Source organism: Lipophrys pholis, assembly GCF_963383615.2.
Source record: "Lipophrys pholis genome assembly, chromosome: 5".
Classification (NCBI taxonomy): Eukaryota; Metazoa; Chordata; class Actinopteri; order Blenniiformes; family Blenniidae; genus Lipophrys; species Lipophrys pholis.
The window spans coordinates 15,746,060-15,774,039 of record NC_137628.1 but is presented as its reverse complement, the minus strand read 5'-3'; the positions used below and the strand labels follow the sequence as shown (position 1 = coordinate 15,774,039).

General features: G+C 43.7%; 1 protein-coding gene across 2 annotated transcripts; it reads left to right on the top strand.

Annotated features, from left to right (window-relative positions):
• Window positions 1–383: 383 nt before the first annotated feature.
• LOC308110164 (uncharacterized protein) lies at window positions 384–16,351 on the top strand. Of its 2 annotated transcripts, none has more exons than XM_080464294.1 (20): window positions 384–1,412; window positions 1,965–2,064; window positions 2,201–2,240; window positions 4,515–4,556; window positions 4,684–4,772; window positions 4,892–4,988; window positions 5,097–5,239; window positions 5,379–5,551; window positions 5,719–5,822; window positions 5,917–6,287; window positions 6,370–6,433; window positions 6,730–6,790; window positions 6,881–6,929; window positions 7,023–7,352; window positions 7,490–7,585; window positions 7,788–9,438; window positions 9,522–10,159; window positions 10,270–10,340; window positions 10,436–10,523; window positions 13,954–16,351. In XM_080464294.1, the coding sequence occupies exons 1-20, from the start codon at window positions 1,247–1,249 to the stop codon at window positions 14,942–14,944; spliced, it is 5,364 nt and encodes a 1,787-aa protein (XP_080320420.1). In that variant the 5' UTR covers window positions 384–1,246; the 3' UTR covers window positions 14,945–16,351. The 2 variants fall into 2 exon arrangements, with proteins under 2 accessions (XP_080320420.1, XP_080320419.1); XM_080464293.1 differs by having other exon boundaries at window positions 7,734–9,438.
• Window positions 16,352–27,980: the final 11,629 nt, after the last annotated feature.

Here is a 27,980-nt window from a genome sequence, read left to right as displayed (position 1 = left end):
CCCTGAAAAGACTTGTCATACTGCAAAAAAGAGCAATAAGTATTGTACACAATGTTGGCATTCGGGAGCATACTAATCCACTTTTTTCCCAATCAAAAATTGTAAAATGTATGGATCTTGTGGAGTTTAAAACTATTCAAATATTTTATAAAGCAAATAATTTATTACCAGGTAATATTCAAAAATTGTTCTGTAACAGAGAAAACTTATCATTTAAGAGGAGCGTTACAGTTTAAAACTCATAAAATCCGCACCACCCTTAAAGGTTTTTGTGTCACAAACTGTGGCATAAAATTATGGAATAAACTGTGCGTGGAGTATTTTCTTTAACGTCGGGCCAGCCGAGTCACCCACTCTGTGGTCACTTCCGGATCCGTCGCTTCGACTCCATTTTGATGAAACAGCGAGGAACGGAACGGAGCGGAGCTTTCGGGACAACCGTCGTGGATTATAAGGATTAAACTTGCAGATTCATCTGGATACACCACCTTCTTTTTTTCTGGATTCACATAACAGCGGATAAAGGAGGAATCTCGACGTGCTGACTGGATTGTGCCATATTTTTGTTCCAGCATTGTTAGCATAGCCGCGTTAGCTTTTGTTAGGCCTCGGCGGTTCGTAGGAGCGCGAGGCAGTCGTAGCTTGGTAGCCTCGACTGGAGCTAATTTAATATTTACATATACCGTTGCGGTTTCACAGGGACATTTTTTTAATACGTTGCACGGTATTAGCATTGACATTGTGGACTTGCGACGCATTTCTATTGACTTTTTTTGTGTGGCTACTGCACAACAAGCTGCGAAAAGACTCGTTCTCGGGAAGCGCTAAGACCCGCTGCTCGGGCTTTCCCATCAAGGACTATTCACGGTGGACTTGGCCTCGTTCAGAGCCATCGAACACGGGTTGCTCTTTGTTGCATGGAATGCTTTGGGTTTGAAGGCACCCTAGTGTGTTTTCTCGGACTTAATTAAGAACTGACGGGCCCCACGGCGCCGCTCCGTGGCGCTCTGGCCTCACTATTTTTCTTCGCCTGCCTTAAAGGACACTCGACATCTGCCAGCTCATTCTTTCCCCTTTTAAACCTTTCTTTGTCCAGTGTTTCAGCATCTATAAAGAAGGTTTACTTGTTAAAGTCACCGGATTTAGCCCTCTGTGTTAACTGTTGACGCTGTTCTATTTGGTTACATCGGGCCTGTTGTTATTTCCCCTTTGTGCTTGGTTGATACGTGCTTAAGACCTGTTAAACATGTCGTGTGTTCACTATAAGTTTTCTTCCAAACTGGACTACAACACAGTCACCTTCGATGGGCTGCATATAACACTTAGTGAGCTTAAAAGGCAGATTATGGCCCGAGAGCGTCTCAAGGCCACAGACTGCGACCTGCAGATCACGAATGCGCAGACTCGAGAAGGTATGCTGTCATCTGATGCAACAGTAACCAACTGTGTGTGTGTGTGTGTGTGTGTGTGTGTGTGTGTGTGTGTGTGTGTGTGTGTGTGTGTGTGTGTGTGTGTGTGTGTGTGTGTGTGTGTGTGTGTGTGTGTGTGTGTGTGTGTGTGTGTGTGTGTGTGTGTGTGTGTGTTTGAATTAGTCTAATGTGTAACTAAGATTTAATTACAGGATGTCACACACCACACTATCAGCATCAGGAGAGGAAGTATGGGATACAAATAATTGAAACAGTACCAACATAATTTATTTCTAAATTGAGTTAGCTTCTGCATTCACAGTAAAATATTTTATATGGTGTGTCAATTACTTTCTTGTAACATGCTTTTTTACAAAACTTCATATTCTGGTTACACGATAAACTATATCTTAACACATAAAAACAAGTATTTGTTCACGTTTGTATTAGATTACAAACCTACTTGGTTAATGTCACCCTATGTCACCCTTTAACTGAGAAATGAATTGTATTGTGCTGTATATTTTTTAATGGTATCTGTCCCATCTTGTACAGAATACACAGACGATGAAGCCCACATCCCAAAGCACTCATCTGTGATCGTTCGCCGGACTCCGATTGGTGGAGTTAAACCTGCTGGCAGGACGTTCATAGTGTATGTATACTTCAATTGTTGACCTTATCTGTAAGGTGGATATTTATGTTAATTAAAATGTTATGCAACAGCTTTTTTCTACTGTTCTAGTTTGATCTTCATTTGAGTGGCTCACATTTCCTTTTTGTTCCTGCAGAGATCGTTCTGACACAGCAGTGGTGGGATCATCTAGACCCGTATGTAAAACAAACCCACCAACACTCTCACCTCCTCACCTCTCTCTTTACCCCCCTCTCTCTTGCTTCAGTCACTTTTCTCAAGAACATTCTGTCAACAATGATCAAGTTGTATCTTCTGTTCACTGTGTGTTGGTTACATTTTTGTGTTGAGATTTCAATCTTTGTGTTATTTGATGTCTGTTTTGGGGGAGAGTTTCTTGGCGTCATCACAGTTGAGTCTGTTATTTTTGTCTGAAAACCTTGGTTTTCTTCTTGAATTTTGAATGAGATGGTCAATGGGAGCAATGGCCGGGAAGTCTTCATTAATGTTTTTTAATGCTTTGAACTGATCAACTGTTGAAGTGTTGACACATTTAACTGACTGAGAAATAATTTTAATTGTTAATGACTGTATTTCATAATGAAATGGTTTGTAGCCTACTTCAGGCCTGACAAATGTATTTTTTTAAGGGGTTTGTAAAAGGAAAATGTGGTATTTTTGTACTGATAATTCACTGTAATTTGTTTTCTGTGAAAACTATTTTCTTTGGTTTGACAATTTAAAAAAGTAACCTTTGACTGGGATTGATATTAACTATTGATAATGATTACACAACTAAAGTGTGCGTGGAAAATATTTGCAGATTATTCGAAAATCCTACTTTGCTAAACTTAAACCACTCTGATCTGTTTTTCAATAACATTTACAAATGTCAATTGTTTTGTCCTGTACACTATTTCACCATGAAGCGCTTCTGTTCTCATTGATTTTGGACTGCACTTATCCTTAAAACCTCCAAGGGTCGCATTCACTTTGAAAGTTACTCAATACTCTTCAGTTCCTGTTTAGCTGAGAATCGCACACTAGCTTCAAATGCACTGTTACTCCTGTGGTTTTTTGGGATCAGAAAGAAACCAGTTTTGATAGTGACATTCTGTGACTTTCCACAAAGCACCAAGTGGCTAACTCAGTCAAGTAAATATCAATCTCTGGAGATCTCTCTATGGTTGCTGCAGTGAGACGTATACTGGTGTAGTGTGTCCTGTAAGCTGTGAGCTGCAGAACCTGTCAATAAAGTTATTGAGTGGTTTCCTGTCAGAACCACTTGCACCAGATCCCTGTGTGTTCCCTCCACAGCATTCTGCAATACCTGGCGTTTCCTTTGAGACAGACTTCCACCCTACTTGTTTGTTTACTAACAGATCTTGATTAGATGAATTGAGCTGTGCTGCCTTCTTTACTGCATTTGTACTTGACTTCTTTGAAGATTAAATTATTGCTATTGTTTCATTTCTTAACGAAAGTTGGCTTGTCATGCCAAAACATATTTGACGCATTGCAATGAATTCACCTTTAAAGGTGGACTGGCATCATGTCTTGCTAGCTCATTAGTTTACAGAAAGCAATCTGGAATAGTTTTTTTGATGAGTTTTATAGTAGCTATGACCTCTACTCTTGACAAGCGAGTGCTAAAAACTCAAATCCCTGTGGCGTGGTGAAGGGAAACGGCTTCCCAAAAATGAAATGTCAAATCTCCCTCTGCCACCCGGACCCGGGGAAACTTTGAGTTATAGACCGGTTGGCCACTACAATACATTTTGAATTTGCTGATGAGTTCAAAAAGATATCGTGGAAGTATTTGAGTCGTAGGTTTCTGACATGAATACAACTGTCTTGTCTTTGGATTTAAAGCAATTCTCGAATAAAGTCTGAAACGAGTAGTAGGTGTGGAACTTAATGTTACTTGTTGCATGTTTATGCTGCTCAGCAGTGTTTAAACATTTTAATATAGACGCTCATTAAATCGTTTCATTCCGATACCTCATGATTGTGGAAAAGTGCATCTTAAACAGCCGAAAGGGTAAAAAAATACCATTGGATGTTTCACTTAACGCGACAGTAGAGCTTACTTTTGTAATAAGTCAACTTCCATTCTTTCAGTGCAACCAGAGCGTGGTTACATGTAATAAAAGAAAAACTACTCTGGTATATGTTTTACACTGCTGGGAGCCTAAATGTTTCCTTATTTGAGGAATTGCTATCGTGAGAAGGCTAGCAGTTGCACTAATTGTCAATAATATGTGTCTTGAATTAATTTTTTTTTGTTGTGTACCTGCGCTATGGACTCCTGAGTATTTATCGAAAGCCCACATTTTTGGTAAACCTATATGGAGACTCGAAGGGATTAAGCACAGACGTGATTGGAAACTGTCTGGGCTCTAATCTCCCACTGTATGTTCACCAGGTGATCTGTTAACACCTTTAATATATGTACTCTGATTTTCCTGCAGACGGATTCTTCTCCTTCTTTGTCTCTCGCCCAACTTGCCAAGGTACTGTCTCTGTACACGTGCAGTTCCTGTAAGCTGAACCCCAGTTGATAGGGTCCCCCCTTAAATTCCTTTTCGCGGTTCTCAATGTCCCCTTTTGAGGTTTGTTCTTTCCGTTGTGTTTTTTTAGACTGCTAACCTGGTCGATGCAAATGCATCAGAAGAGGACAAGATTAAAGCCATGATGTCTCAGTCAAACCATGAATATGATCCAATACAGTTAGTACACACAAGCTCCTATTTATACACCTGATTGATGTCCGGTTACTCTGAAACTAAAGTCCCAGTTTTTCTTTAATATTGTTCTTTGTCTTTATTGTACCTTGCCTTCTTTGTAGTTACTCCAAGAAAGCAGTCGGGCCTCCACCTGCTCACTATACCTGCTATCGGTGTGGAAAGGCGGGCCATTACATTCGGCAATGCCCCTTGCTGGCGGTAAGAAACATGCATTATCGTCATGTCTGTATTGTATACACCATTATGTTGCTTTCCCAAAAGTAAATTTTCATGTTTTTGGTAACATTTATTGTGTTCATTTCTTAGGTGCAGGATAAGAGTGTGGAGGGTCCCAAGCCAGTGAGAATCAGTAAGGGCATCCCTCAGAGCTTCATGGTGAAAGCGGAGCCAGGCACCAAAGGAGCCATGTTAACCAGCACCGGAGAGTATGCAATACCTGCTATAGATGCGTAAGTTCCATCCGATAACACACACACAAACTTTGATACACATGTAGCACAAAGAGTAGTAGCCCATTTTGTGTCTTCAGTCTCTTTTGCATTTTGCCTGTAGTTTACTAGTCAGAATTAACCAAAGATTTTTCCACAGAGAGGCGTATGCGCAAGGAAAGAAGGAACGGCCTCCATTTGTCCCGCATGATCAGTCTTCCTCTGAGGATGATACAGACCCAATACCGGATGAGCTCTTGTGTCCTATCTGTAACGACCTGATGACGGACGCTGTGGTGATACCCTGCTGTGGAAACAGTTACTGTGACGATTGTGAGTTCTGACTCAATCATCTTTTAGAAAAATAATACACAATGAATTTAAACAAATTTTACCTAATCACAGAATTTATTTTATTGCTACAGTTTGACTGTGTGCAGATAACTTTTTGAAGACACATTTTCAGGCAGCCTCATGACTCAGAATATTTTTGTTATCAGGTATCAGGACAGCCTTGTTGGACACAGAGGAGCACATCTGCTTCACGTGCCAACAGTACGATGTCTCTCCCGATAACCTCATCGCCAACAAGTTTCTTCGTCAGGTAACCTTTTCACATGCGTCTTGTTTCATGTTGACTTGGTTAGATTTTGATCTGAACCGTTTGTGTAATCAAATGTGTGTTTATTCCAATGTAGGCTGTCAACAACTTCAGGAATGAGACTGGGTACACCAAACACGCGCGCAAGCAGCTACAGCATGCAGCTCCACCTCCGCCGCGGCTCCAGTTGGTCCGGCCTCTGCACTCGAGACAGCGGGACCCGCTGATGGCCAACGTTCCCCCACCTGCCTCGACAAGCGCATCCACGCCTGCCCCTCAAGCGCAATCCCCACCTCCTGCACCCACTGCTGCTGCTAGTACTGCTCCCGCTCCTGCTCCGCCTGCTGCTCCCACTCCTCCTCATGCTGCTTCTACTGAGGGACAGGATGGATCACCAGCACCTGCACCTGTTGTTGACCGCCACTCTCCTGTACACACTAGCAACCATGGCGAACCACCCCCACCAGGGTAAGTTTACTTGAGAACAGGCCTTAATTACGTTTATGAATGAAAGTCCACATTTACCAGTCAGTATGTCTTTGTGTTACAGTGAGTCGGATCCTGAACCTGCAGCGACCCCAGGATCATCTGGAACCTCAGAAAGTGGCTCACAGGTGGGTTCATCTTCACAATAGTATTTTTCTGGCTCACTGACCTTTGAAAGCAGAAATTGAACCCAACGGTGTTCTGATTACATAATTCATTCACTTTATGCATAGTAAATTCAATTGAAGGGCAAAGTTGAGATTTATAAGGTCGACCACTGAGGACAAGTGCATTTAACTGCATCTCAACAAATTAATTATCCCTACTGTGAACTTAATTAACATTTCTATCAGATATTTATGGATCCTTTAAAGTAGTCTGGAACATCCACTGAAGGTAAAAAATGTGTTTGTTATTCTTGCAGAGTGGCTACAATTTGCCTGTGACTTTCCATCCCCCTGCTGTAAGGCCACCTCATTCATCAGGTAAGATGCTCAGTGCTATTGATTTATGGAGATTTGTCTTGACCTTGACTGACATTCATCAGCTAATAAATGGCCTCATTGCTCCATTAGGCCACCAGTCACGACCCAGCCACTCACACAGAGGGGGAGGCAGACACTGGTAAGAACTGCCAATGGAACTGTCTAATTCATTTAAAATGTATATTAAAAGGTTAGTATGATACATGTTTTTTTGCCATCTCTTTAAAATCAGGTATAGGAATAGAGGAGAGCACCCGTCTGCCCGCCTCCATACAGGTCCACCTCCTGTGCCTGCTCCTCCCGTGTACCCGTCCCCAGCCCTTTACGCCCCCCCTCCACAGCCCTACCTACCTCCATATACCTCTGGCCCTGGTCTTATCCCTCCACCTGCCCTCAGTTACCAGCCCCAGCCAATTTATGCCCCTGGACCACCAGGACTAACCCCTCCCTGGTTGCCCCCAGGTGCCCAGCCCCCTCTCCTACCTCTCCCACCTTCTCTCCAGCAACCCCCTTCTCTTTCGAAAGAAGACTTCTACAGGCAGAGACACCATCGACAAGACAAGTGAGTTTGTTTTTTTAAATTAATTTTGGGTTATCAATGACCCACTGTGTAGCCTCAATTTCATTGGGACATTAACAGGATTTATCACATCGCAGTCTAGTTTCTCTTTCAAAGTATACTTGACCTTGTGTACACAGAGTCACATCCAAACTGGATGAATTCACAAAAGACTTCCACAAAGAGCTCATGAAGTACAGAAATGCGCCAAAGCGACGAAGACCGTCTTATTCCAGGTAACTATATTAAGCAGTCACAACAAATTGATCCTATTAGTTCCAGTAACTATGGCTAAATAATACCTTATATGTCCTCCCGTTACATTTTTATAGTCTTAATTGTTTTCCTGTTTTTTTGTCTGTTCACAATCATTTGATTTTCCAGGTCCCGATCATACAGTCGCTCTCCATTCAGCCGCTCTCCTTACTCCCGTTCCAGATCAAGGTCCCGATCAAGATCCAGGTCATACTCATACACTCCGAGTCGCTCCCGCTCCCGGTCTCATGGCAGGTCTTACCCTAGGTCCCCTTTCTCTCGTCGCAATGGACGCAGTTACGGGCGCTCGAGGTCGAGGTCTCGCTCTCGTTCAAGATCTTATAGTTACAGGCGCTCTGGCTCACCGCGATCTCCATCATACCGTGGAGCAGGCTGGGAAGGAGCAGAAGGAGCAGGGCCCTATAGGTCAAGATCGCGGTCTCGATCCCCTGGTGGCTTCCGTAGCCGTAGCCCCGGTGGTCGAAAGCCGCCACCCCGGGATCTAGTGCCGTATGAACTGAAGGGCCCAAGCCCTGGAGGTCATGACCGCTGGGAGAGAGAAAGGTGGGAGAAGGATTATGCAGACTGGTATAACAAGTACTACAAGGACTATGACAACCAACATCCTCCACTGCACCACAGAGGCCATGGCAGCAGGGACAGGGACAGAGACAGAGACAGAGATCGCATGTCGCCAATGTCCCGAGATTACTCGCCACATGGGAGAGGAAGAAGAGGGAGGGAGGACAGGGGTGGTGGTCCACACCACCCCCCGTCCTCTTCCTCATCAGGAACAAAGTCCAGCACCAGAGTCCTCAAAAACAAGAAGGTTAAAAGGAAGAAGACTGATGAAGCTGAGCAATCACAGCAGTCGATGGACAGAGGTGATGCTACTCCAGTTAGAGACGAACCTATGGATGAGATTCCTTCACAAAGCAAAACGCCTCCCGTTTCCTCCAGGCTGCAAGCTGGTGCTGCAGTCTCTAAAGCACCAGCCTCTAAAAGCACTAGTGTATCCAAACCTTCTACCAAGTCAACAACAAAGATTCAAGTTGATAAAACCAAGAAAGAGAAAGCTCCAAAGGTAAAAGCTAAAGTAAAAATGGAAAGTATGAGACTGAAGAGTGATAAGACGAGGAAAAAGAGTGGAGAAACAGTGGTGACCAAGAAGAAAGAGTCGTCGTCATCTTCATCATCTGCTGCTAAACCATCAAGAACCATGAAGACTAAACCAGAAGATGCCTCTAACATGAACACACCTAAAAGGGACAAGATTAAAAGCTCAGCTGGGAGGCCTCCATTAATAAAGACTCCCCCTCTGTCCGCCCAGAGTCTGCCTCCACCTCATCCACCTCATCCTTCTCTTCATGATCTTCCTCGGCCTGGACATGACATGCGAGGAAGAAGAGATCTTCCACCAGGTGGTGGTCTCCTTCCTCTTCCGCTTCCTCTTCCCCTTCCTCATCCTCATCCTCATCCACATTCTCACCCCCATCCCCATCCCCATCCTCATCCTCATCCTCATCCTCATCCTCATCCACATCCACATCCACATCCACCATTACACCTCCATCGTCCTCCTTCCCCAGTTGATGGTCGTAGGAGGATGGAAGAGGGCCGCTCTCTGCTTGGACCTCCTCCTGGGAAGTTGAGGAGAATAGATGGCCTGGGGACTAGCGATGTTCTGTCACTCCCTCATCTGCCTCACCAGCCTCCTCTGCACAGACTCCCACCCTCTTCTGACCGACCAAGCTTTGGTACACTTCCAGGGAGCCGCGACATAAGCCGCGGAGAAGCGGATCGAGTAACTATCAAACCTCTGATGGACATCGAGGTAGGTCTTCATTGAATGAATTCTAAGTAATTCTTGCAGGCTTGTTTTTTATAAATTGTTCTTTATTTTTTGTCCATGTGCAGTTCAAGCCAGTGAGGAGGATCAAGTTGAACAGAGATCTTGGCGGAAGAGGCAGCACTGAGTCAATTGCATCAGACAGACATCTGCCGGGTCCTGATAGGACAACTTCCAGCTCAGATCGATCAGCCTCTAATGTTGCTGAAGGAGACCGACCCAGTAGCACAGCTGAAGGAACTGGACAAAAGGAGAGATCAGCATCAGAAGACAAGACTGTGTCCAGAGAAAGACCGAGCAGTGCTGGAGAACGACAGCATGGCTCAGACAGAGACCAGGACAGAAGCTCAGGACCAGACAAAGATCGGGATAGACCTTCTGGTTCTGACAGAGATCGAGATAGAGACAGAGACAGAGGTCAAGGGTCAGACAGGGACAGAGACCGGGACAGGGCTAGGAGTTCAGGGTCCAGCTCACAGAAGGTAGTGGAGAGATTGGAGAGAGAACCTGACGGAGAAAGGTCATCTAGGACAGAGCGAAGGAACTCCAGTGGTGGAAGTGGAGGATCGAGGTCGGTCTGCCTGGATAAAATGACCATTGGAGAGAAATCAGCCATCACAAGGAAACTGGTAGACCATCAAGACAAACCCAGCACGTCTTGGAAGGAGAGAGGGGAGGCCTCAGAAAGAACCGCCAAGTCTGACCGGTAACATTCAGTTTATATCCAGTACATCCATAACCAAGATGGCAAGACGATGCAGTTCTGTCTGTAAACATAGTTGTTAATGGCTGTAATTATGTTCCATCACTTCCCAGGAGTGTGTCCAAGGACAGAGCGGAGAGGAATTTGCCCTCAGGAGAGAAACCAGCTTCTACTCACAGAGACGGTAATTTTAGACTCAGAAAGGGATTACTTTGATTTTGTCTTGTGTCATGTAATTAAGCATTGATTAAACTTTACTTTTTTCTCCTGTTCCAACAGGGGCCAAAGACGGTCAGGAAGCGGCTGTGAAGCGTAAACCCCGGATCAGTCGGAAGGTTCTTACAAGTCACTCTGCCAGCTCCTCAAGGTGAGCCTGCCGCCCGTTGTCTTTTGAGTTGTCTGCCCTCCGAGATGTTCACTATTCTCAGGTTGGATCTGCGTGATCTGTTTTCTAAGTCGTCTACGCGGTCCCACAGTGCGTCATTCCGGGCTTTGGTGAGAGTTCATTGTAGCTTTGACTGAGGTTAGTCGTTCAAAGTTTTCTCCAGCAATAGCTTCCTTGGCTGTGAGGCGGGTCTGGAACGAACTAACCGTGTCCCGAGGGCATCCATGGCTGTCTGAAGTGGCTTTAGGGACTCTTTGATTAGCCCGGAGACGACGACATCAGCTCGGCTCTATGCTTTGCCAGCTCAGCCGACAATTGCGACATGGAGATGGTGTCGGTAGAGTCTCCCTGACAGGTGACCTTAGCAGCATCACTGCTCACGTTAGCAGGAGCTGCAGTGGCCGCCATGGCTAAAAGTTTACGAGCTATACTAGTGCTGCCTCGTGTTGCGACTGGATTAGGTGCGCTACTTTTCTTCTGCTTAGAGTTGCTCATTCTGGGCTCAGCAGTGTCAAAATAATTTACAACACGCTGTGACAGAATAGTCGAAATTCCAATGTTTAAGTAAGAAATTTGGCAGATGTGATCGAGAGACCTGAAGACGACGTCTGCGCACCTATATTGTCACCCAGATGTCCCGAGATTCTGGGATACTCTGTAGAATTTTTAGAAATGCTAGTTCTGGGTTTGCATCACATGAAGACCAATAACAACTCCTGTACAGTGTAAATTTCGTTGACTAAAACTATGACGATAAATATTAGACAACGAACCTTTTTCACGGACGAAAACTTAATAAAAATAAGACATGAAGAGGACGACTGTGACTAAATATAACGGACACTTCAGTCAACGAATCAAAACGAGACGAAAGAGTTTCCAAACACATAAATGCCACAACACTGCTGCTCCGTTCAAGTATGTTATTGTTCCGTGACTGCACATTAGGCAATCAGTCGGTGTGATTATACAATATGTGATTGCACAACCACCCCGACTGCGAGTCGCCGTGTGTGAAGGCCAATCCTCGAGTGTGTGAAGGCCAATCCTCGAGTGTGGATGGCGTGATGTTCCTGACTCGTGGCCATACAAATGATCCAGGTCCAAGAGTGGTTTTTTGGGTCACGTTCACATTTATTTATCAAAGAGTCTTTAAAACAGATTTACATTTTACATTCAGTTATTCCCCTGGTGCTGGTAGTGACTGCCTCAGTGGCGAGCATGGCCATCGTCGGAACCTTGTTTCTCCCCACGTTCCACACCTGTCCCTCACTGTGTTACCAGCACATTTAATTAACTAAACCCATGTGACATGTGCAACCTCAGTAAATTACGCCTCCCAGTGGTCAGAAATAATACTACACAAGACTAAATAAACCTTAGGGCCCGTTCACATTCCCCTGTCTGATGCGGACCAGAGTTCTCTTTTAAGGACCTTCTGGGAAAGTCTTTTTCGTTTGGGGAAATATGAACGCACAACGAACTCAGTTCTGGATTTTTCAAGCAGAATCTGGTCCCCTTCAAAACACTGGTCTCAGTCCTCTTTCAAACAGACTTTCGAGCGAACGGGTTGAGGGGATGGAATGTGGAGCGCAATGCATTTTGGGTGCGTGAATCTGAAAAAGCTGCGGAAAAGAAAGGACTCCTGTAACATTTGTTTTTTGCTGGAAAATGGCTCGTACACAGATGTGGAGTAGCGAGGAAGTGGTTCCTTTACAAGTGATCTTTCTAGCGAGTGGGGTGAGAGGACGGGGGAGGACCTGACATGTGCAATGCATTCTGGGTAGTAAAAACACGCTAACCCCCGACAAATCAGAAGAAGCAGACACAGAAAGAAAAAGTTGGGAAATATCTCGCGGGCAGACGTGGAGTAGTGAGGAAGAAGTAGTGAGAAAGGCGCTTATTGATATCTGGTCTGAAGACTATATATCACGATTGTTTGTGGCTACCCGTTAGCCACGGGCTAACTAGCCTAGCCACCATGGGTTAAAGCGGCGGGACTTCCGGTTTCTGTCCGGACCAATCAATGAGCCGTGTTTCTTCTTTACTTCCTCTCTGGTCAGTGTTTGTCAGGCGACAGCAAACTCAAACTAGCAGCTGTTGTAATTGCGTGACATCTGGTCTCAAACCTGAATGTGAATGTCACCTGAACCAAATTTATTTGTGAAATCACACAAGTGCACACGCACAAACTGAGTCCCGGACTATCTCATGTGAAAGGCCCCTTAAATTAAAGTGGGACCAAAATGTCTCCAACAACGTGTGTTCATATAGTCTGCAGACTAGGGATGCGCCGGTAGCAGTATTGGTGCATTCCTTGTCTGCAGACATGATTATTTACATTGGTCTCGTGCAGTGTGAGAGGCTGTGACTACTAAGATTGTTCAAATCGCACAGTGTCTGAAACACTTAAATCACAATTTGTCAAAATTAACACAGCTCTTGTATAAGCTTTTACATTCACCATGCTCTTTATTAGTTATGTGTAACTAAGTTAGTGTATCCAATCTCCCTTATCTGTTAAGAATTCTGCCATCACAAAACATAATCTAACTCAAGTTTGCATGGTTTCCCCATGCATGTGTGGATTTCCTCTGGGGTAAAAAAAACCAAAACATGCATGTTAGATTAATTGATATCTCTAGGTGTAAATGAGTGTGTGTGGTTTTCAGTCTTTGTGTTTTCCCTGTGATGGACTGGTGACCTGTACAAGATGTACCCTGTCTGTAGGATGGATGGATTGATAATGCAGGTGTATATTGCAGTGACATTGATATGAACAGCAGTATATAGAGAGCCCCGTGCACGTGCAGAGAGAACACGAAAACAAATGCAATTCTTTGCCTCGAATCTTTAAACTATAGCATCCGATGTCACACAATCATTCATACTACAGGAATGAGATTGATTTTGCTGATTATCTCATGCAGGAGGATTGAAAAGTAATTGAGGCTCCAGAACAAGTGCCTTAGGCCACGCAGCTGCTCTAACCTGTTAAATCAAACCCTGAACATAACAAAAATGAGTTTTACAATCCATCAGTTATGTGTTCTGACTCATTCATGCAACAATAAATGATCCTGTTCATTGTTAGTGCATAGTAAAATCAGCAATTCAATGGATCCCTAAATAGCTGTGAGCATTATTGCTGCTGTTTCAACAACACAGAACTGAGACCCAGAAAGACTTTAAGGTCTGGTCTACAGGAAATTCAAATTAATTGGTTGTTTTGCATATTTTTGTGAGTCTTCTAAGTATTGCGAAGTAATGTTAATTGTTATTCAAAGCATAAGAAATTCAGCAGTCATATTCTATGATTGTTTGGATTTTCGAATATGAGAAGTGTAAAAATGTTAACACGTGTTTGTGTGATGAATGTAAATGTAACCGTCAGTGTTTTTCTTGTCTCCAGTAGGTCGTCTCAAGAGACAAAACAGGACTCTGAGAAAGACCTGAAGACTGTGTCCTCCAAGCCTGCAGAGCCGGCGCCATTGAGCCCCGTCACCCGCGTCCGCAGCCCGTCGGTCAGTCCGAACGTCAGCCCGGTCAGAGAAGAGCCACTCATTCAGGCTCCTCCTCGCTCCAAATGGGAGAGAGAAGACGACGAGGAGGGCCAGGAAAACGGACTAAATGCACCCAAAGAGCCGTCTCCAGTGCTGCAGAGGCCTCGAGGCAGAGAGGGGCTGCATGAAGCTCCAAAACTAATTGGGAGCGAAGGCAGGGAAGCTCCCAGGGAGGAGAGGAGAGGAGCCGTGAGGGAGGAGAAGAAAGGTAGAACACCAAGGGAGGAGGGGAAGGGCAGCAGGATGACACACAGCAACCCGGACAAATCAACCAAAACAAAAGTGGTGAAAGAGGAGAGCAGGGGGGCAAGAGACGACGGCAGAGCCGCAAGGGAAGACGAGAAGAGAGGCGCGGGGAGAGAAGAGGGCCGGGGAGTGACGGCCAAGGATGAGAGAGCGGGAGAGGGCAGAAGCGGAGGAGGACGAGAGGAGAGTCGAGGCCCGGAGCCCAGGAGGCAGCGCCTGTGCTCAGACCTGGGCCGCGAGATGGACGAGGCGGCCTTTGTGCCCGACTACAGCGAGGGCGAAGGCTCCGAGCCGGAGAAAGGTCGGAGCAGCAGCCCCAGCCTGTCGCTCAGCCAGCCCTCCCACAGCCCCAGCATGAGCAACTGCAGCGGCTCGGCCAACACCACCACCACCACCAACACCGACAAAAAGAAGAAGAAGAAACACAAGAAACACAAAAAACACAAAAAGCACAAGAAACACGAAATCCAGGAGAAAGAGGGCCAAAACAAGGAGCACAAACACAAACACAAGAAGAAAAAACACAAAAAGAGCAAAGACAAAGACACCGACGTGGAGGAGAAGGTGGAGAAAGCAGAGGAGCCCACATGCTAGTGCACAAGCTTTTGTTGCAAAGCTTATTATCTATTGACAAGGACGTCTCAAAACAAATTCAAACATTTGGTAACTTTGAATTGGCCGCTCGGTGGCGCTATGGTTGGCACTCTGTGTGTGTGTGTGTGTGTGTGTGTGTGTGTGTGTGTGTGTGTGTGTGTGTGTGTGTGTGTGTGTGTGTGTGTGTGTGTGTGTGTGTGTGTGTGTGTGTGTGTGTGTGTGTGTGTGTGTGTGTGTGTGTGTGTGTGTGTGTGTGTGTGTGTGTGTGTGTGTGTGTGTGTGTCGAAAAAATGCACTATGGGTCAATGAGAAAGACCCCTAGTCCCCTCCGATGGGTGAGTTTGGTAAGGAATTTCCCCCAAGGGGATTAATACAGTACAATAAAAAGACTAATACTGGCATCTGGCTCTGTGCAGCACTCAGAGTACAAACTGGGTCTCCGTTTGATGGTGAAGGAAAACTGCCTGGCTGCTCCTCGCGCTGTCACTGCAACGCCCCAACCCTCTCGCTCCAAAGGGTTCTTGTTATGACCGCTGCTGAAGCCTCTTAATATTTAATGTCGGCCTCTTTGCTCACTTCAGGCCGGGAAGAACTACCGAGTGATGATGATGATGATGTGCTGCACTGTTGTGATCAAACTGAACCTGACCAGTAATCACTTGATGGTAATAAGCGATCACACAGCAGCGGATCTCAGTGATAGAAATAATAACACTGTACTCAGGGATGTGATTGCTTCTGTGTGGAGGAGGAATTGCTTTTCCTCTGCGTTCAACCCATTTTGTAAATAGAACTGAAATCTTGGTTGACAAAATGATTTTTTTAGTTTGTTTTGCTCGCGTCCCTGTAGCCTTCGTTACTGTGAGGGCCATCCTGAGCTCTTCTTCGAAGGACCCTACAGGCACTTTTGCACGTTTTAGCGCATTAACTGCAAAATCTAGTTTCTTTCATTCATATCCTTTTGTTGTTTTCTGTGGATTTAGTTAACGCCTCTACAGTTTTTTTCAGTCTTAAAAGAAAGGCATTGAATGTTTTTGGATAGACAATCTATCTAAACAGTTTCACATTTTCATTGTTTTTCTCTTGCAGTCCAGCAGCTAACAGGCTCATTGTTAATATCTTCGAAAACAAAACGTTTGTGATTAACAGGCTAAAACTTACCGAATCGCTTGTATGGTTCCTAATGCAGACCATCCTGCTACACTGGATTGTACATTTCTCGGGTGTGTTTGTTGGTTAACTTAAATCAGTCTGCATGTTTTTGTTCAGACGTGTCATAGCTGTTTATCACAATGTGTAAGTGAGTGAATGTTTCCAGTTGCGACAATAAATTGTGACTCGGTAAATTCAGAGGACAGGTGTGTCCCTCCCCTGTTTGTTTTTTTATTAAATGATTGTTTTGACCTGATAAAGTCTCCCGTCTTTTCTTCGCATCTCCATTTTCTAGTGTCGCAATGAAAGTTGTCACAATTCTGCACGTTCAATGATAAAAGGACTTAAAAGTACTCGTGAATGAGGCCAGTTAATAGTTTGCTGTTCATATTCAAATGTAATGGCTGTTCCTGCACGGTGGCTGCACACTGCTCTTTGGGGATTTATGGAATTCAGGGAACAGATTTTAACTGCTTTACTGGGTCCATTTGTCGTTAGTACCAGCTTAATTCAGCTCAGGGTTGAAGTAATTGAGGCCCCCTTGATCAAACAATGTGGCTGAGCCTCGAGCCTCCAAAATGCAAAATACATCACTGAAGTATTTGAAGTTTTCCAAGGGAGAAGGTTTATGTATCGGTACATTCACAAATATATTAGATTTTACTGTAAATATATTTAAAGGGTCAGTACCTAGTTGTATCATTCCATTAATTATTAGAACCTTTTTATTTAATCAAGCTGAGAAGTTTTCTTTCATAACATCAAATTCAAATCAGCATCGATGTAATGAAAATATTAAATCCTCAACATTCTGACTTTCAGTATTACCTGAGGTGAAACAAACTTCTCTGTGGGTCTCATGCACACAATTCAATTAACCTAAACTTTTAAAGAAAAATACAAATGTAGTAAAATGGGACTTATATGCATGGGGTCCAACGCAAACATAATCAGCACATACTAAGATAGTTGTTAAATCTTATTCTTTCTCACAGTGAGAGGATCCCTTGTTTGGAGTTTGCATGTTGTCCCTGTGTGTTGGTGGGTTTTCGATGTGGCCCACAGAAGATGGATGGATGTGACCGAAGAGGAACTGGAGCACGTGGCCTGTCACAGACATTAGGAAGGAGCTGGATTTCACAGAGAGTGGATTATGAAATGATAAAGCGCCGGCTCAGACACAACACTGAGTTCCCAGGTCTGTGGCAGCTCCAACATGCATAGTTAAAGCAACGTGTCCCAAAAGGGCTCGTGCAGTGAGGCAGACTCGACACTGTGTGGCGCTCTAAGTCCAACAGCTTGAAACCTGGGAGAAGAACCAGATTACCAATAAAAATCTTCTCTGGTATGTTTCAGCTCCAAATTACAACTGCACATGTCACTACCCCTCACACACACACACACACACACACACACACACACACACACACACACACACACACACACACACACACACACACACACACACACACACACACACACACACACACACACACACTCTACATGAACTAAGCTGAAAACGTGTTCACTATGTTTTCCTGTTTGAATCTGATTCTTCAACCAGTTTATGAACCCATCTCCAGAATCAAGTCTGCTTCCTCTGTCACGCCATCCCTCCTCCAAGTGGACACACACACACACACACGCACACACACGCACACACACACACACACACACACACACACACACACACACACACACACACACACACACACACACACACACACACACACACACAACTCGCTCTCAGAGCACACAGCTTCATTGTATGTGTGTGTGTGTGTGTGTGTGTGTGTGTGTGTGTGTGTGTGTGTGTGTGTGTGTGTGTGTGTGTGTGTGTGTGTGTGTGTGTGTAAGGTCATTTGTATTGGATTCAGAGATCAGTAGGACCTCTAAAACAGATTAATATATTGTTTCAACCCATGCTCAGATTATCATCACAGCTCATTATTTCTATCGTCCAACATCCAGCAACAATTCGCCCGGTGTGTGCGCACCTGTTTTCTGTCTGTGCACTTGTGTGCCTGTCTGTGTTTTGTCTTATAGGCGTGACATCACATCCTGTCGCCAAGGCCAAAGGTTGCTAAGCAACTTTACTCCTGCCTCCTGTCAGAAAAGATGCTTCCCCGCTGACTGGCTCACAACCTTAACTGTCTTATCGTCTGTCATAAATGTAAAGTCTCACAGAAGACGCTGCCTGTTGTGTGCATGACTGCTCATGCATCTGAATAGACCAGTGTGCTCAACAAACGGGGAGAGATAGAGAGCCGACGCGCTCTGTGTGATAGATTTCTATTTTTCTTGCCTACTAATAAAAAAGACGACTCAGTATTGCTGCTATAAGACTGCATTCACATTAGAACATAACATTTGTGAGCTTAAGCTGCTGCCATGCTTGATTTGTTACTGAAGACCAGACCCGGGCGAGGTGCAGCCTGCGGGCCTCATGAGGCTCTTTGGTTGTCCCTCACAAGGGTTCAATGACAAATTTTGAAGCGGATGAAAACCTTTGAAGGTGGCAGCTTTATTATTTCAATGGGTACACCCTTACCTGTCTTCATGTGTTGAAAGATAACCATTTGAATCACCATTAGCAGACAAAACAACAAAGAAGTACAGGAACTTGACTGATGCAGAGCAGATTTGCACTCTTTTTTCACAGCAAGAACCTTCCTTGTTCAAACCCCAGTTGGACTTTGCTGCATTTCTGTGCCGAGTTTGCATGTTCTCTCACAGTTCAAAATTACTTTTGGGATTAGTTGGTAACTAAATCAATTATTAATTAAATTGCATGAAAACACCTTTTACATCGTGTGAAGCTGCCTGCAGGAGACGGCGTGGGGCTCGGGAGGCCGACTCCTGGCATATATTGTGGGACTGTTCTCTACTAAAGCCGTTCTGGGCTGAGATTCACAAGACTTTGAAAGTGATATAAGACATCAACTTGACTCTTCAATTTCCCACTCTATTCCCAGGTATCATCGCCACTACCACGAGGTGATCAGACACATATTTAATTGGTGCCCTTCTTTCCGCTTGCAAAAAGGTTGGTTACTCCCTGAGCCCCGCACCATACATGAATGGATGGACGTTGTCAATGACATGTACAGGATGGAATAATTGGTCTGAGTGGGTCAGATATAGGAAAATTAATCACATTCCAACAATATTCCTCAGAATACACATTTCTCTGAATAATTTACTCACACATACTCTCTTTTTCTTATTTATCAGGCATACACCTGAAAACTATCTTGAGCCAACAACGACCCATTTTCTCATAGTAACTCAGGTTATTAGATTTTGTGCTCCCAGTAATCAGATTATCCAGAGCACACAAAATGAGTGTCTCGTTAGAGACAGTTACATACATTTTCCGGATACTTAATGTGTGGGACCTAGTTATTTATCATTTTTGCACAAGATAAAAAAAAAGTGTGTGTGTGTGTGTGTGTGTGTGTAAGTTAAGTACAGTAAGTATTTACTTTATGGGAAGTTTCCCTTATTTAATTGTTTTATAATTAATGAGTAAAAACATCTCGAAAATATGATTTATCATCACATATCCTTTAATTAAGCTGGAGCTGCTCTATGATGTTTTTACAAAAGTTAGTTTTGACACCCAGTTTCTCTTAAAATATTTACTTTTCAATCAACTCATGCATTATAAACCTGTTGATTCACTGCCTGAGTATTGTGCAGTATTGTTTATTTCCCTGTCACTTTTAAATGCAAATGTTTCACTTCATTATTTTCTGTATACTTTCTACTTTAACCTTACCTTGTTTTTATCCTCTGTCTTCCTTATAACTTATGCAGACACTGGGTTTGTTTTATGTTTGATTTTGGGAATTGTTTCTGTTTCTGTCTCTGGGTTCACACTGGATTATAAATATGAATTTATATTTTACGGTATTGATACTTTCACTGCCACACTGCTGTTGCCACATTGAGGTTAACATCCAAGAGGCACCAGAGACAACAGACAGAGACACATAATTACAGATGATTCCTTTGTCCCACTGTTCTGAAAACCGAAACTGCAAGAGTGTGACACTGACACCACTGACCATGCAATGTGTGTGTGTGTGTGTGTGTGTGTGTGTGTGTGTGTGTGTGTGTGTGTGTGTGTGTGTGTGTGTGTGTGTGTGTGTGTGTGTGTGTGTGTGTGTGTGTGTGTGTGTGTGTGTGTGTGTGTGTGTGTGTGTGAGTGTGAGTGTGAGTGTGTGTGTCCTCTCTGTTCACCTCGTCATATTCTTCTTCTCTAACCGGGTCAAGTAAAGCAGCAGGGGGGCTCGGTGTCACAGGCTCATGTGTTTCTGCTCACACGTGTGAGCTGTTGCGTACGTTTGTGCTTTGCGTCAGGATGTGCCCTCAGGAGATTGCCATGGCAATTTCAATGATTGATCAGGATTATTGATCTGTAATCGAAGTGTTTGTGTGTGTAAGTGTGGTGTGTGCGTGCGCACGTGCGTGCATGTGTGTGTGTGAGTGTGTGAGACAATGGCATTGTATAAAACACCTCCCCATATATAAAGTTATGTGATGGTCACCATGGAAACACACCCAAGGGGCGCCTACCACACACTGATAATAATGTTTGGCCTAGATACCCATCCTCATCCGATGACAGAGGGAATGTATTTCTGTATTAGTGTGTGCGCATGCGTGCGTGCATGCATGTGCGTCTCAGCACTGATGTAAACCAGCATTTGAACACACCACGGTGACGGAGCTGGAGTGAAAAATGCATGAAATGATTCCGTGGAGCAGAAAGAGTCTTGCATGAGTTACACTAGACAGTAAATGTGAGAAGGATGAGATGAGCTGGAAAGAGAGGGAAAACTAACGGGAGTGGGAGTGAAGGCACACAGCCAGGGAGACCCAATAACAACCGATTACAACCAAAGCACACACACACACACACACACACACACACACACACACACACACACACACACACACACACACACACACACACACACACACACAGAAAAGCAGAGGCTTCAAACAATGCTCATCAGTTTACTTCTCGTGCAGAGGAAGACATTCGCTGTGTGGTTGAGTGTGTCCTAGATCTTCAGCTGCGTTGTTAGGATACACTGAATCTTTGATGTGCGCTGTAGTTGTAAGAGTTATAATAGATGTGAGGAGTCAGTCTGCTGTGGGCGTTGATTGGGTATTGCACGGTGTCTCCCTGCTCTGAGTGAGGATCTAATCTTAGATTTTCGTCACACTCCAGGTAAAGCCACTGGTTTGTGTGCAACTTCACTTCCCAGCCGAGGTCAAATATCTCGATAATTTGGTGTGGGACATTTGTGGCCCCGAGGTGGGACAGAGATCGACTCAGGTGATGCTATTACTTCATATCCAACACCATCAACACAGATTTCTACTCTAGTTTATGACTCGAAACAAATAGGTGACAAGTGCTATGATTCATTGTGGCTTTGTCATAGATTCTGAGCTCCTGGAAGTGGTGGGGAGGAACCCCACTCTTTCAAGGGAAAAATTACATCTCTCTGTGTTTTCATGATGTTGATGGAAGGTGCTGTCACTGCCATTCATCTATATGTGCTTCATCCTGTGGCGGGGGACGGGGGGTGGGGGTGGGGGTTGGGGGTAGGTCATGGGAGGGCAGGGGCATATCCTGGGCCAGGCTGTCAGTCCATTACAGGACTGCTGTCAAGCACATCAATCCCAATCATTTCTCTGTGCATTAAAACACTCCCGAGACTCGTATGAGTGCATCTGCATCTGTTATGCTTTATTCATTGATTTATTAAATGCAGCGCTTCTTCAGCCGTCTCAACAGACTTCATGCAATCGGCGGCATTCACATACATCTTCACAGACCAATGGTGACGGCTGCCGTCCAGTGTGCTCTCACACACCTGGGAGCATCTTTAGGTTCAGTGTTTCATACGAGCACACGTCAACACCTTGAGGGGAAGAGTTCAAAGATCCATCCATCCATCCATCCATCCATCCATCCATCCATCCATCCATCCATCCATCCATCCAGCCATCCATCCATCCATCCATCCATCCATCCAGCCATCCAGCCATCCATCCAGCCATCGTCGGGTACTGGAGCTGATCCCAGCTTACTCTTGAACAAGCACAGGCAGCAGTTTTATGGAAAAATAAAAACTTACAGACGTAGTGACTTTTCTGCACTGAAGGAAAAGGCAGAGACAGGGAGCAATAAAACAAAAAAAATAAGTTGACACCAGACAGATAATACACACGAGGGGGAGCCGAGTGTTGTGGGAGGCACAGATCACGAACTTCCAGTTCCACCTGATCCTGCAGGGAGGTAGAGACAGAGAGGAGGGAGAGGACAGAGCGTAGACTGCAGGAGAGAGATAAGCAGTGTTCCAACGAAGGTTTCACAGCAGTCTAAACTTACAGCAGATTAACAAGAAAATTATCCAACTTTACCTGAGCCAGTTCAGTTGTGCTCGGTGGACTAATATGCGAGCATCATCCTTGGAAATTAACTTGCTGAAAACAGTTTGAACAGAATTGTAAGATATGTATTGTAACCAGTGAGCTCTAGATAGTTTAAATATGATTCACCAATATCTGCAACGTCCTTTTTTTCTCCCCCATCACAACCTTCCATTTTCAATCGAAATTACAATTTTCAAACCATTAGTATGTTTGGAGATGAAAGTAACAGATTACAAATCCTGGGTCATTGTATCATTAGGAGTATTTATTTGTCCCCCGGGGACATTCTATACAAGCCAATTTTACACATGTCTAAATACAACTTACACTATATACTCTTGTTTCTACTTCTGCATTCACAAGTCCGAGTATTCTCACACTTCAAAATCATAATTAAACTAAGATATGCCAATAAATGGATTTTCTTTTGACAGGCAACATGCAACAATTCAGAACATGTAATATTCAAAATGTTGCCCTATATTTTTTGTGAAGTACAAAATGGATAATAGATTTTCAGCACTTAACTTGTTTTAATGACATGTAAAAAAAGAAAACCGGAGGATGACACAAAAAAATTCATAGATAACTTATTTCCGTTGTGGTCCTCATAAGAAAATAAAGAAAATAAAGAAAAAAAACGTAAAAAAATATGAAATTGTGATATTATAGTGAACAATTAAAAACACAAAATTGTACATAAGTACAGTATAGATTTAGAATAAATAGAATAAAATACAAGTTCTTTCTATTCATAAAGTTACTTTATTTTTCTTTCAACACTAGAAGTGAATAAAATGTGCACATACTGTATATGTAGAGTTCTACCTTTAGATTCAGGTTTGTACTTTCACTTACATCTCCAGTCTCCCCCTTTTTCTCACCTATTGTGTCTGTACAATAATTGAGATCCGTGTGATTTTTCACACTGTTCACACTGTGTTCACATGCTCTCCTCACTACTTTTTTATCCTGCTTTTCCTGCAGTCAGTTCATCCTGACGTTACAGAGCTGCCACTGACTATTTCCATGTCCATAACTGGCCTCGAAGCAGGGGATGAATTCCTCTGAGACGGGGGAAACAACAAATGGGTTTTTCCTCCAGCACGGCAAACATAATTTTTTGCCCTGTTAGTAGCGTCCAAGAATAGCACCATTGTCTATTTTTAATCCATCCAAATTTGTTTTCTCGTGTTTAATGAGTATTACAGGCCCTCAACAGTCACTGCTGTGGGACTCTTGTTTGGTGTCTAATGGAGTGTAAACAACACAAACCATCTTCAGAAATTATTTAGAATCCGCGCAAAGATACTGAAAAAAATGTAGCAGGAGAGTATTTAAGAGAAGTGCTCCCTCTTAGCTGTTTGCTAAGACCTGCTGCATGCTGCAGCTCTAATAGCCCATCAGCTCCCAAAGTGGGATCCAGAGACCGCCGGGGGGCCTTCGGGGAATTGTAGGGAGCCCCCAGAAAAATGAGCAGCAGTTCACTTTCACTGCTATTCTGGGATGGTATGGATGTTTATTCTGCATTTTATCACTCACTGCCTTGTTAGTACAGCTCGGATTTCATGTACTAGTTTATTAGGTGCACATAATGTTTAGTTTCAGAGCATTAAGAGGTTTAATTTTGTTTTTTGTTGTTGTAATTTTCAGGTTGTATTTTGCAGCAACTTTGAATTGGACCTCATCATACCGAGAGCTATTTCTCATATTCTGCCCTTCTTGTACATATTGACGGGCAGGTCAGAACATTACAAACACTTTTACTCACAATCAGGATTACAAATAAGTGTGGGCACAATGGTGCAGTGGTTTGCACTCTCCACTGCCAGTGAAATAGACATTTAAGAATACTCGACTCTAAAATTGTGTGAATATGAATATGTGTGATTGTTTCTCTGTGTTAGAGACCTGTCCAGGCGTCCTTCACCCTGTGACCATAAGATGGAAAAAACAAACAAACATGGATAATTCAAGGTGACCCTCCAGCTTATTAAACAAAACACCCCAACAAATTGTGGGTTTCACAAGCCATATCGAAGAAATAATCTGAAAGTACATTATGTAAAGTCCTCCAAAGAAGACATCTATGTTGGTAATCTATACACTGACTTGTTCCGCTTTGTTATACATTTACTTCTTACACATCAGAGGGAATGTTTTCCTCTGGACTCTTTATGTTGGTTTGGAAGCTCCAGTTTCCATTATATCTTTTGATGATATACATTAAACAACTCCGTAATTGAATCCATTTCACCAATGAAATATGTAAAACAATAATATATAAAATTCTGAGAGAGGTGATTCTGAGGGACTTTCACTCCTAATTAGTATCTGTTTGCTCTGTGGTGAACTTTTGCTGAAGTAAAGCCTCCTCCTCCTCCTTCCAGCACCATTATGGAAATCCCTTCCAGTGGCCTGTGGCATCAGTCATTAGTAATCCCTTGTCCTCTCAGACCTGACACAGCATACAAGCTGATTTGAAGGCATTGTGCAGGAGCTGGTAGGGTTTAGTGAGACTGTGAAGCATCATCTCATATATGACACACACACACACACACACACACACACACACACACACACACACACACACACACACACACACACACACACACACACACACACACACACACACACTGGAGTGGGATGTGGGGATGGGGTGTGTACCAGTCACATGCTCCACGCTCTCAGTCACTGTCAAGTTACCCAATATTCAGATTAAGCTTCTCCAGCAAAAGCTTTCAAAATAAACTGTTATTGGGGAGGACGCTCCCGTCACATTTCTAATGAATTCACTCACAATCACAACTAGAATCAGAACCACATCATTTAAAAACCATCAGCATTAAAACAGATACATCACCATGACAATGAATGATTATAGATGGAATAATAATGGATATAATTTGTTTGCCTTAATACATTGATTGATTGAATTTACCAGAGGAAAACGAGGATTATCAATGGCTCAGATTGTTTCAAAAGGAGGTGAATTTATCGGATTAAAACGGAATCGACATGTATGTAGCCCTATGTATGGCATGTACATGTGAAACACTTGAAAAAAGTCTGTATTCCAAGATAAATTTCTAATTCTTTACAGTTGAAAGTAAAAATATTTTCAATTCCGAGCACATGTGTCCATCTCATGTGAGGACATGTGCACAGTCTTGCAAACGTTTTCCTTTTTTTTTTTTTTTTTTAAACACATGAATAGTTAAAAGTGACAATTTGGGGGGAACTTCCGGGACCTCTCCGCCTTATTGTGAAGATGAAAGGCTCTCTCCTCCGATCTGCCTCTCTCCGGCTGACTTGACGCAGCTCTGCCTCCCCGGTGCGCCTGAACTCCGGTACCTGACACCGCAGAGCGCGTCCGGGCGGCTGAGGGGACGCGGACGTACCGCGGGAGTTCCTCCTGCTCCCATTTAACTTTACTTTCCCCGTTTGTCCAAAACTTGTGGATCACCTCTGTGTCTCGTTTTCACCTCTTTCTTTTTCTTTTTCCCACTGACGGACTGAGTTTGGATCTGGGCAGGGGCGGGGGAGGAGGCGGAGGACCGGCGGGCTGCTCTCAGATGGAGCACCGCGGCTCCGGGAGCTCAGGGCGCGCGGTCAACCCGGAGTGAGAGACGCTGGTGGATGGACGCTGCGCCCCGGTGAGATCACCACACAAACTTTTTGGCGTTTTTCATGCTATAATGTACTTTTTTCCCTTCCTGTGCTCGTTTGTCCCGGGCTCTGCGCTGGGTGAAAACCCGTGGAACAATAGAAAATGTCCAATATTGTTTGATGTCGCTGTGTGTCAATGGCGAGCTGTCTTCCCCAGAAAGGTAAAATAATATAAGACAGTCTACTCAGAAGCAGGTATAAAGTGCCTGTAGTTTTTTCCTCTTCTTTGTATCAGTGAGTCACTTTTGCCCTTTATAAATGGTATATGCTGTTATACGAGAAGACTTGTTTGCAGATATTTGCTGTTAAATAGAATTATCGAGATTACTAGACTGCTCCTTATAACGCAGGGAAATGCTGGAACATCACGAATGTCGTCGATATATGTGAGTGGCTGGCCTTCAGAGGGGGATGTACTCTATGTCACTGAGTACAAACACAGGTTATTTCATTGAGATATGCTCCTGTTGGCTTTGGTTTCGTTGATTGGACACAGTTTATAAATTCTTGGTGGATATATGTTATTGTATGTGAGGATGCATATAATTAACTGATTTAAAAGGTTTTTACCGAGATATGGGTATATTTTGTTGTGGTGATTCCTTGAGATTCACAGGGATGGTTGAATTCACACACTGCCGGGCTATTTCTCAAGATAGGCTGATAATGAGGCTTTAAACTATTTTGAAAGGAATCGTCAGCAGGTTTTCAACTGTGCAGAAGAATGATTTTCCTTTTTCAGTCCTAAATTGATGCCCGACCAACAGCCACTATTGAATCCCAACGACAAAAAAGGCTCTAAACTGTGCAGCCCTGGACGCCTTAAACAGTCTAGGCTGCGTGCCCATAATGAATACACAGGAAAAAAGGATAGTGGCAGATTCAATCTCATTATTTTCATCAAACACACACAGATACACTCCTCTCGAAGCTGTGAGCCTGCGTGCCAGCTCTCCTGTCGTCCTGTCACTGTGGAGCTGGAGTATATGTGCCTGCACGGACGCGGGGTTGGACCAGACTTCTATTGTCAGGCTTTGTCTTTAAGCTGTCCAAATAATTCAGCTCCTGCCCCAACTTAATAACAATTTGGTAGCTTTGGAATATATTTGCCAGCATCTCTGGGGATCAATAAGCAGTGGAATGAGCACACGATGGACCAGTGAGCAGCCTTCGCTGTGTACTCATGGCAACATGGACAGTATCACATGCTCCATCTCCCATCTTTTCCTGGCCAAAAGTCCCCTGCATACTGTCCAATAACGCTGAAGATATGATCGAATTGGAGAATAAAAACAAGCAAATGTAAAGCCAAGAAAAAAATATGTTCTTGTGATCATACACCTAAATTAAACTAGAATTACCATTCAGTTTGACACTTCTCCTACAATAATGTAACGCGCCAACAAATTTCACTCAGTACTTATTAAAATGAGCCGCCGGCAGCCGTGCTTGATAGTGTCACTGCTTTTCAAAAGATTTGATCTCAAAGTGGAAAAAAATATGTAACCCAGAGAGTTAAGAAATGTTAATTATCCTAAGTGAATTGTGTTTGAAATGGAAAAAGAAATGAAATAACTGACAATATCAGTACCAAAACACCATGCTTTATTTTCTGTAATGCAACAAGAACTGGCCCTCTAAGCTACTTTATCTCTGTATGTCCAGATTGTTTAAAGCCAGTCTGGATTAAAAGCATCAACAGTAATGGCCTGTTGTCATCACAGAGTAGTGGGACTGTTGGATTAATACGACGGGGTCT